Source organism: Lissotriton helveticus, chromosome 10 (genome assembly GCF_964261635.1).
Source record: "Lissotriton helveticus chromosome 10, aLisHel1.1, whole genome shotgun sequence".
In the NCBI taxonomy this organism is placed as follows: domain Eukaryota; kingdom Metazoa; phylum Chordata; class Amphibia; order Caudata; family Salamandridae; genus Lissotriton; species Lissotriton helveticus.
In genome coordinates this window covers 59,366,317-59,377,790 of record NC_136071.1, presented here as the reverse complement: position 1 = coordinate 59,377,790, position 11,474 = coordinate 59,366,317, and the positions used below count along the sequence as shown (strand labels likewise).

The 11,474-nt window shown below is 44.4% G+C and overlaps 1 protein-coding gene across 1 annotated transcript; it reads left to right on the top strand.

Annotated features, from left to right (window-relative positions):
• The first annotated feature begins 4,662 nt into the window (after positions 1–4,662).
• On the top strand, positions 4,663–5,613 carry LOC144783884 (olfactory receptor 10A7-like). The gene has a single exon (XM_078662627.1). It carries the CDS (start codon positions 4,663–4,665, stop codon positions 5,611–5,613), a length of 951 nt encoding a protein of 316 aa, XP_078518753.1.
• The last annotated feature ends 5,861 nt before the right edge of the window (positions 5,614–11,474 follow it).

Genomic DNA, 11,474 nt, shown 5'->3' with positions numbered 1-11,474 from the left:
ATACTTAGCAGGCGAAAAAAACGGATATTTTCCAGGACATGATACTGTGGTGTGATAAGAACCAAAATCTGCATGTTATTTGCCAAAAAGAGGCAGTCTGATTTTATCGGGTGACATAATTATTAGATCCAGGGGCATCATTTCATACAGCGTTTGTGGGGTGTCCCACCCCTCATAATAAATGCTAAAAGTCAATTTCTAGAGGTCCTGTGTGGCCTGTAAATCCACTGAAAATCAGTATTTCATGAATGATACAAAAACTGTTTCTTGAGCTGCACTTTTCAGTGTTCTTGTTCAGGGGGTGGGCCAGATGTGGTGATAACAAAGTATTTTTGTGAGGTGGAAAATCGTCCTAGTGAGGCTAATGTGCTGTTTGTACTCAGGCTCCCTTCTGCCCCCTCCACCCAGTCTAAACATTCCACGGGGGTATGGCTCCGAAATGTAATTGAACAGAAATTATTAATAATAATAACAAGCATTAGAAATGCAATAGGTCTCGCATTTTTTTGAGTTAGGGATGTTGGCATAGCTCAACAGCTACCGGATAGAAATTGTGACTTTGCAGGTGCTGAACAGAGAACTGCTCCGTGAAACGACCTGAACGCCTAAAATAAAAAAGCAGATCAGGATGACCAGGAGGAACTACGGGAGGTATTGGGATGGCCAACGCAAACAAACAATGAGTGAAATCGTCTGAGTGTGACCAAGCATGCAAACGCGGTAGAATCAGACCCAATGCACCAATTAAAACCCTGTATTTCTAAATGGCACAACAACGAACAAATGGCAATTCATGGGCATGCCAAAATCCGATAGAGGAGATAACAACAGGTCTTGCAACAGGGCATGCGCACTGCCTGGGCTCAACCTACATTTTTTTTTAAGTGAGGACAGCTTTCAGGTCAGGTCATAATACCGAGGTCTAGGAAGCATTACACTTGTTTGAAATGCAAACATGAGTCAATGGGTTGTTTGACCCCTCCAAACAGGACTGAGTTGGGATGAAAGATGCTCCATCTGGGAAGGGCAGGCACCTACAGGCGGATCATTGATACTGGGAGAGATATGGGCACATGCTAGGTGCGGGAGTAGACTGAGCATTAAGAGTACTGGGCTAATGTGTGATAGGCCAGCTGCAAGAAAGTCATGTTTGACTGCCCCTTGCTGGGTCGGCCCTCTACACTGCCAATGCTCCTATTCATACTTACTAGCATCACAAAACATAACTCTTATGTATGGAGTGCAGGACACCTTCTGGCCCTTCAAGCCATGTTCTGATCAATCTCTAGGCACCCGCAGTCACTTCAAAACTGCTCTTAATTTTTCAGAATAATGTTCACCTACTCACTGCATTTATAAAAGTCTCCCAAAATTATTCTTACTCGAAAACCCTCATGCCCTATAACATGAGTACTCGCAAACATTTTCCGAGGGGCCAAAAGTTTGGTCGGTGGTCTGACCGAGGGCACAGATGCTGGCAAAGTGGTGATCGTGTATTAGGAGGGGTGGAGTTAAGGTGGGTGTAGGGAAAGTGAAGTATGTACATCTAATGGCTGAATTGAATTGCACAATGGGAAATCAGAAAACCTATAATTTATCTTACCTTTCTCGCTTTATCAAATTGTGTCATCCTACGCAATTGTTTTATTTCATTTTCCCTATTTTTTTGTCATTATAAGAGGACCTCGAAATACATGACTTCAGGATGTGCACTGTAAAAAAACTTTTCCTGTTCTTGAATTAATAAATCACTATAATGTTCATGTATAATAAGAAGCTAAGCCAGCCAAAGAGTGCACATAACAACTGACTTGCCTCTAAAGTTCACTATTGGCATTGTTGCCAGGGTGAGGAGGAAGCATACATGTTTCTAAATTCATGTTTGAAAAGCATCACTTCTAAAATAATACTTCTCAATGCATGGATATAATCTGATCTACTAATTTCCTAATGTGAAACGGTTCTGCGTAGTCAACGTGTAAAAATTCAAAAAGTGTAATAAAATACACTTTTTGAATTTTTACACGTTGACTACAAGATGTCTTTATAAATTAATGTGTTCCTGAAGTTAAGTGGTGCAGGAAACCCTAGTTGTTTCTTTTATTTAACTGCAATTAACCTTTAAATAAATGCTTGCCTGTTTATTTGACATTTTGATTGTTAGTGCTGAGTTGATAGAGCAGCAAAAGACACACAATTGATGGACGGAATGCAGAACGAATCAAAACATTCACCCCCAGTCAAGAAATCTAGGTTAAATCCATAATTCTTTTGCTCATCATGCCACCCCTGTTTAGACCTGGCCATATGCAGGCTGAAGAGGGGTGAAACCCCGAAACCAGTCCTAAAATGCTTCTTTTCAGTCCAGGGAGGACCTGCCTTGGCAGTTCGGGCTGGACTGTTCCCATGGGGCACAGGGTCAAGACTGATTTGCATATGGCTGGGTTCAAACTGGAATGGCATGGTGAGCAAAAAACTATGGATTTAGACCCGGATCTCTGTACTGGGGTGAATGTATGACATTGTTCTGTATTCTGTCCATCAACTGTTGTTTTTGCATTTGCCACCCCGAGTGGGATGGGTATGCCCAGACGTGTGTCCTGTGCTCTCCATGCCACTGGAATCAAGCTATCCTGGCTGAAGAGGGGTGAAACCCCGAGAACCGGTCCAAGGATGCTTGTTTCCAGTCCAGGGAGAACCTGGCTTGGTAGTTCGGGCTGGACTGGTCCCATGAGGCACAGGTTCAAGACTGATTTGCATATGGCTGGGTTCAAACTGGAATGGCATGGTGAGCAAAAAAACGATGGATTTATACTCAGATCTCTGTACTGGGGTGAATGTATGACATTGTTCTGCATTCTGTCCATCAACTGTTGTTTTTGGAGTTGATAGAATAGCAGATCATTGCAGCTGTTGACCAGGGGGCTGCACATAAAGTTCAGGAGGGCCACAAACGGCCCCCGGCCGTACTTTGGGTATCACTGGCCTATAATTTCCCCAACACTTCCATAACTCATGGTGCTATCTTCTTTTGCTGGCTGGGTACATTTCAGTGCTTGGTGAGAAATCTCACCCTCACACCCCTGATTTCTACTGACTAAGCTACTCCTCTGATTGCAACAAAGGGCACTTGTAAACAGACACTTGTATCTTGCCTCCTGCAGTTGTTCTTTGAAAGTACCATATCTACTTTATATCAGCTCTTGATGTCATATTAGTCCTATAAAATGGGGCTTATGCAACCCACTCGAATGATATTTTAGGACACATCTACAACAAAACGTTTATATTAATGACCCCATGTTTTGTTTGAAAAATGTCTCTTAAACCCAATTAATTATAAAATAAAATAAAACTTTTGAAAAGTACGTTCATCCAATCTTGCCTCTTTATTTCTGTTTCCCTCTCACCTTTTTTTCTTCCATATTCGTAATGTTCCCAGTTCCTCCTCTTGTTAAAAGACAGAAAACCATGGGGCATATTATCAAGGCGGGCGAAATTAAATTATCACCGCTTTAGTGTCCGTTTTCGGCCGCTAAGCGGTGATAATTTCATCGCCCTATTAGCAAGCTGTCGCTAACTTCAGTTAGCAACAGCTTTTAGGTGATAGCGAGCGGTTTGGGGCCCGCTTTGCATGTCAGCGATATTTATCGCTAATGACATGCAAAGTGGGCGTATCCAACCTGTTAGCGACTAAAAACATTCGATAACATCGCTATCACCTATTATCAACGCAGGCGTAGCGATGGAAATATTCACGCTAAGTGCGAATATCTCCAAAAGCTAACGCCTACTCAGACCAGTTCTTAGCCATTCTATCCAAAGGGAGGTGGATATTATGGCTAAGACCCTATTGGCGTTAATTCGGGAATATCGCTGTATTCTCAGCGATATTCACGCATTTCGCCGCTATCGCCGGATATTTTATCACTTTAGAGATGAACGTTGCTAATAGCACGTTATCTCTGCGATAATATCCGGCGATGCTTGGCGATAAAAAAAAACTCGCTAAGCCCATTTAGCGATAAATATCGCTAGTTGTCGGTAATATGCCCCCATATTTTATAGTTTCATGAGTTGTTTTTAATTTGGTGCGTTACATTAATTGAAACAGGGCAGTAATAGTTGTGTCCTTATTTTGAAGTATTTGGGAGGGTGAAGTGGTTTTACTCTGGTCAGTAGTTTGATTTTGCTACAGTAAACATTGTGATGTTGATGTATCAATGAAATGAGAGGTGGGGGTTGATTAGCACTATACATGATATAGGTTCTCATTTAGAGGAGGATGATAACACCAATTTCTTTTTCTTTTTTCATTGAAAAAGCACCAGCTTTGAAGGCAAGAGCGACATCGTCAAAAATCCAAACAGATTGTAAACTCTAAATCTGGGTGGCCAGCAGGGTTGCCACCTGAAATGTTGGCTGCTAAATGAAGCCCTTAGTGTGGAGACTGATAGGTGGCGTGTTGGTCCCGGCCTCGCCTTTCTAACATGGAGTATGTATAAATTTGAGGAATTTGTGGAAGTAGCATCCTTTCCACACTGATTTTGAGAGATCCTGGCATAAGCAGTGTGAGCCACACCATTTACATATTTCTGCTGGTGAGTGATTGATTTCCTCCAACAAATCTATCTGTCTAACAGCAATACCAACGCCAGACCAATGGGGCATGTGAACCAGAGCTCCGTGTCAGAATTTATCATCTTAGGCTTTACTGGTTCCCCTGAGATCCGCTTCCTACTGTTCATCATCTTTTCAATTGTCTACCTCATCACTATAATAGGAAATGCCACTGTGATGTTAGTCCTGCATGTAGACCCCAGCCTACACACCCCAATGTATTTCTTCCTCCGCAACCTGTCATTTCTGGAGATCTGCTATTCATCAGTCACAGTGCCCAAGATGCTGACCAACCTTTTGGCCGAGGACAAGAGGATCTCGTTCATTGGCTGTGCCACTCAAATGTACTTTTTACTCTCCTTTGGCACAACCAAATGTTTCCTCCTGGCTGTAATGGCGTACGACAGGTACACAGCCATATGTCACCCCTTGCACTACCATATTATTATGAACAAGAGACTGTGCCAGGGTCTGGCTGCTGGATGTTGGGCCAGTGGTACACTGCTCTCCTTAGGCAACACATCATTTATCTTTACCTTGCCATTTTGTGGACCCAACATCATCAACCACTTCTTCTGTGACATTCCACCTGTCCTGGAGTTGGCATGTGCGGATACATCTGCTAATGAAGTTACAACCTTTGTTATCTGCGTGGTCATTCTGCTCACCCCCTTTCTACTCACCCTCGCCTCCTATGCCCGTGTGGCCTCCACTGTGCTGAAGATGCGTTCTGTTGAGGGTCAGCGTCGTGCCTTTTCCACCTGTGCTTCCCACCTGACGTCTGTCAGCCTTTTCTATGGTACTGCCTCATTCATGTACTTGCGACCTAAGGCCAGCTATTCTCTGGAGGTGGACAAACTACTGGCTCTGTTTTATAGTGCCATTACACCAATGCTAAACCCACTGATCTACACTCTGAGGAACAAGGAGGTGATGGGATCCCTGCGGAGGATCAGCAGCAAGCTATCACTTGCGAAGAAGCTGCAGAAATGATTATGTTACTGGAGACACCATTGCAGACTGATATTGACACATTTAACTCTTTTGATGATTTGCATATTGCATGTTTTGATTAATAATCACTTGGGACAGATGTGTGCAGATGTTATAATAAATTAAACGAAAAGACCTTGAAGTGGATGTTACTAGAAAGAAAATGATTTATAGAGCGATGGGTAAGTGAGATGTTAGATATGAGAGGGGAATCCAGAAGTTGTATCTAAGATATAATTAAGAGTTCAGAGAGTGTTCTTGATAACTATCAATTTGATGTTGGCTGTGAAGAGTATTGTAGGCGCGGATAATCTCCTTGTTGAATAATTTGAACCCACTGGGAATACTTTTATGTTCATCAGAAAGGTGGAGCTTTTAGTTTGAGCAAGAGGGTTGTCCAGTGTTCAGATATCATCTCTCATATCAGGAACAATGACTTGACTCTTCAGGAGGAGTGAACTTGGGGTAGAAAAATCTATGATGAGGAAATTAGAGTGCCCACTTGTCTGCTTTTGACATGGAGGGCCTTTTATTTAGGGACAATATCTGTTTTCGACTGAGTGTATTAGAGACAGCACTTATGCATAATGTGAAGGTGGCATGATATATCTACTAACAATTAGAGAAAGGATCCCTTTGGCACCCTTAGAACTTATATAGCACCACGTGACAGTTGGAGCCTCATGCATGCTTTGGTGCACTGTGTGCTATTGCTTATGGGAACAGCGCATGCACCACTCACTCAGGGGAGTGAGTTCAGTTCGTGGTGTGGTGCATGGGGTCTCCGCCACCTCCACCCACCACCTGACCTGACAGTTTGGCCCACGGAATGTGAGTATGGAGACACAAGCCTGTCCTCCGGCCTGGCTGTTTGCCAAAGCGTGAGCCAAGTTAACAAAAAATTCAGCATGAGCATCATGGAGCAACGGTTAAAACTAAATATGATAAATATTCTTTTGAAATAAATGTAGAATATTTATTGAACCGTTATATTTCACTTTTGCCATCTGTAAAAAGTAATATTTTTTTTTAACATGAACATTTCACTGCCGAGAGACATTGAAATCTGTTCATTTCAGTTTCTCATGTTTGTCATGTCATGCATACTATATATAGTGCCCTTGACTTTTGAAACTAAAGAGGTTTCAGTTTGTCATGTTATGTGCACTCTATACATGGACCATGAAGGTATTACATTTGGAGAAATATTAGTCTTTTAAGCTATGTATTAGTGAATAACTGAGCTCTTTCAAGATGGTGTTTGATGTATCGATCAAACGAGGCACAGTGTGGAAAAGGAATTTGTGTGGGGTAGCTACCACTTCCAATTAGAAAAGTGGGCATTTAGGCACCACACTGCATCACGTGACAGCCTGTGTGCCGCTGTATGCTGTGGACCCCAGTGTGTCTTGGCACTCAGGTTTTCTTACAACCACCTCCTATGCCATCCCAAGAATGAAGAGTTGGTCATACAGGAGAGAATACAAACGTACATTTTATTAGCAATACTCTACAGAGGAGTCTAATCAGACCTCCACCCTAAGATGTCTGCCGAGGGACTGACCCCCCCCCCAAGTGTCGACAGTGAGTAACTGACCCCGCCCCCAACTGTCGACAGTGAGCAATCATTCTTCCGAAGAAGCCTGCAACCACACCCACAATGGAAATTTACCAGCCTGGGCCGCACATGAACAAAGAAGGCACAGGGAGATGGGCTACCGCCTGCCAGATAGGTACATGTTATCTGTAAGTCGAGGTCACCATGCTGAGCCTCAGCATCTCCTAATGTGGGAGCAGAACACTCAGATAGGTATGCGAAGGCAGATTGGCCCATTCATTAGTAAGTCAGAAGACAGCCTTGGACAGAAGAGAAAATAATAACAAAATAACGTGCTCTGCTGAGGCAAGCAATACGAATGATGAGGCCTAGTTCAGACGCACCCTAAGCAGCTTAATGGGGATTATGAAATACAAAATGAAGTCACACTTGCTAACTAAAGCATGCACGTTGCAGGGATAACTCAATGGGTTGCATAACATGAATACAAATGGCATCTACTTAGCCACACACTGCTAACCTAAGAAAGCGTGAAAAGAGTGCATTGCGGGAATGGCATTTTCAAAGCTAACAGACCCTCCATTTAGCATGGGTGGCTAAATGCTTTATTGGGCTATTTGGTAGGGTCTTTACAATTCTAAGTGGGGAGAAAGGAATTGCATAATCATTCAAGTTATGAAGGAGAACAAATCAAGTCAACACAGAAGCACCAAAATCACTTTATACTAGAAGATGCCCTCATCTATGAGAATGATACCCTGGATGTCCTGCATCATCATAGTGGAGAACTTGTTATCTCATCTTGCCAATTTAGGGTTAGGGGTGAGTTTACCCACACAGTAGGTGCAACATGTTGGAAGACAGTTAATACATAGGTAACATGTAAAGATGGCACCTGCGATGGCTATTAGGACAAGTAATATCTTCCAACCCCGTGATGTCAGTAGACCCCAAAATCATCCTGTCAAGGACCATGACCCATTATCTTGGTGAATGTCAGATGCAAGCTTGTGGTGCTTCTGTATTGCAGAATATACAGTGGGGGTGTGGTCTGGTATGTAGACACAACAACTGCTAGCGATGACATGACAAGCTCCACCCCTATCTGCCAGAATGACATCTAAAACCATCCGGTTTTGAAGAGCAACAAGTCTCGTAGCCTGAAGCGCTACCGTGATGTTGGTCAATATTCCTGCTGTCATATTGATAACCCCCTCTACCACTCGTGTGAGTCATCTAATATTGAGGCTATTGGCCATAGGGTAGGATGCCTTTCATTGTGTCAGTAAACTGTTGCAAGGTCGCATCAGTCTGGTCTATGTCGTCTGTACTAATCATCCTCTTAAACAGGGGGGCTAGTACACCTCTACGCTGTAGGCAAGGAGTTTTGTGGTAGTCGGGAGGGGATATATAAACTGGGGGAAGGAGATAGGAAAGGTCGCACCGCCCGGACCATCCCTCAGGGAGCCACACATAACCACGAGCACCCCAAACAAAATAAACATTAGGTGGCGGGATCAAAGGCGGACTTTTAGGCATCCTCAATATAGAAGTGGTATTGCATCTACTGTCACCCACCTCTATGTCTCCCGCCCCTTAAATGCAAAAAGGAGCCAGTACATCTACCACTGCCAGGGCAATGGGCTTATCTTCGGTGACATTGGGGGCTTGGAAAGAATGATAATACGTTGATACATTGAACTGCGAGAACCCATTCCTGTCCATCTCTGTTCTATTTGCCTTTCTACCTCTATCTGCTGCTCTGAGACGAGAACTCAAGAATACTCGATCAAACCGCCCATTCCCAGGGGAAACACCAAGTGGGGCGCTATGTTGGGAATAAGTATTGGTGAATTTTGCGGATCTGTGGTAGCGCGAATTTGCGCAAAATCGCAAAAAAGTCCCTGAATTCGCGGATTTTCCCGCGAAATCGCGGATTTTTTTGCGATTTCCATCTACTCAACTGGAGTACTTTCTACTGGCTAATTAGTAAGTGCTACCTCGTTGGGTAAATGTATAGGGCTTTTCCTACACTGCAGCTGCATAAAGGGCCAGAAGATTTGTCTCCACTGACCATGTGAACCTGTAACTTTGCCACCGCACCAAAAGGCGCCGAGGTCCCTTGAGTGACCTGTCCATCATAGTTGGGAAAAGGCGGGAAGACGTTTGATACCGCTAGTCTGTGGTGCGCTGCTTCTATGCGTGTTCACATGCCTCTTTTGTATAAAGGGTTAGAGAGCGAGCAGGGCAGCAGGTGAGGAGAAAGCAGCTTCCTGGTCACAGGAACGGGGATTGCGCTCGAGAAACTCAGGGATGCAAAGACCTCCCTCGGGTATTACAGCTAATTTTCGATGGCAGATATGGGGTTAAAGCACACTTGCCCAGCCTCGACCGTGCTCACTAATGCTTTTGGGCTGATTAAAACGTTACTGAATTTGAGCTTCAACTCGGGCACCTGCTTTATTTATATCTGTAAGTGCTTGCTGTTGAGGTTTAATTTTTGTGACAGGAGCCTCGTGCCAGAATGAATCCTGCCCTGCATAGTTATCCACGAAGATGCCACCGTTTTGTGCAATACATCTACTCAACTGGAGTACTACTGGCTAATCCAGTAAGTGCTACCTCGTTGGGTAAATGACAGTGCTTTTCCTACACTGCAGCTGCATAGGGCCAGAAGATTTGTCTCCACTGATCATGTGTGCCTGTAACTTTGCCACAGCGCCAAAAGGCGCTGAGGTCCCTTGAGTGAACTGTCCATCATAGTTGGGAAAGGGCAGGAAGACGTTTGATACCGCTAGTGTGTGGTGCGGGGCTTCTATGCTTGTTCACATGCCTCTTGTGTATAAAGGGTCAGAGAGCGAGCAGGGCAGCAGGTGAGGAGAAAGCAGCCTTCTGTTCACAGGAACTGGGATTGCGCTAAAGAAACTCAGGGATGCAAAGACCTCCCTCGGGTATTACAGCTAATTTTTAACGGCAGATATGGGGTTAAAGCACACTTGCCCAGCCTCGACCGTGCTCACTAATGCTTTTGGGCTGATTAAAACGTTACTGAATTTGAGCTTCATCTCGGGCACCGCTTTATTTATATTTGTATGTGCTTCATGTTGATGCATAGTTATCCACGAAGATGCCACCGTTTTGTGCAATACCTCTACTCAACTGGAGTACTACTGGCTAATCCAGTAAGTACTATCTCTTTGGGTAAATGATAGTGCTTTTCCTACACTGCAGCTGCGTAGGGCCAGAAGATTTGTCTCCACTGACCATGTGTGCCTGTAACTTTGCCACCGCGCCAGGAGGCGCCGAGGTCCCTTGAGTGAGCTCTCCATCATAGTTGGGAAAGGGCGGGAAGATGTTTGATACCGCTAGTGTGTGGTGCAGGACTTCCATGCGTGTTCACATGCCTCTTGTGAATAAAGGGTCAGAGAGCGAGCAGGGCAGCAGGTGAGGAGAAAGCAGCCTTCTGGTCACAGGAACGGGGATTGCGCTCGAGAAACTCGGGTATTACAGCTAATTTTCAACTGCAGATATAGGGTTAAAGAACACTTGCCCAGCCTTGACCGTGCTCACTAATGCTTTTGGGCTGATTAAAACGTTACTGAATTTAAGCTTCATCTCGGGCACCCGCTTTATTTATATCTGTATGTGCTTCCTGTTGAGGTTTAATTTTGTGACAGGAGCCTCGTGCCAGAATGAATCCTGCCCTGCATAGTTATCCACGAAGATGCCACCGTTTTGTGCAATACCTCTACTCAACTGGAGTACTACTGGCGAATCCAGTAAGTACTACCTCGTTGGGTAAATGATAGTGCTTTTCCTACACTGCAGCTGCATAGGGCCAGAAGATTTGTCTCCACTGACCATGTGTGCCTGTAACTTTACCACCGCGCCAAAAGGCGCCAAGGTCCCTTGAGTGAGCTGTCCATCATAGTTGGGAAAGGGCGGGAAGATGTTTGATACTGCTAGTGTGTGGTGCGGGGCTTCCATGGGTGTTCACATGCCTCTTGTGAATAAAGGGTCAGAGAGCGAGCAGGGAAGCAGGTGAGGAGAAAGCAGCCTCCTGGTCACAGGAACGGGAATTGCTCGCGAGAAACTCAGGGATGCAAAGACCTCCCTCGGGTATTACAGATAATTTTCGACGGCAGATATGGGGTTAAAGCTCACTTGCCCAGCCTCGACCGTGTTCAGTAATGTTTTGGACTGATTAAAACGTTACTGAATTTGAGCTTCAACTCGGGCAGCTGCTTTATTTATATCTGAAAGTGCTTCCTGTTGAGGTTTAATTTTTGGTCCACAGGAAGCA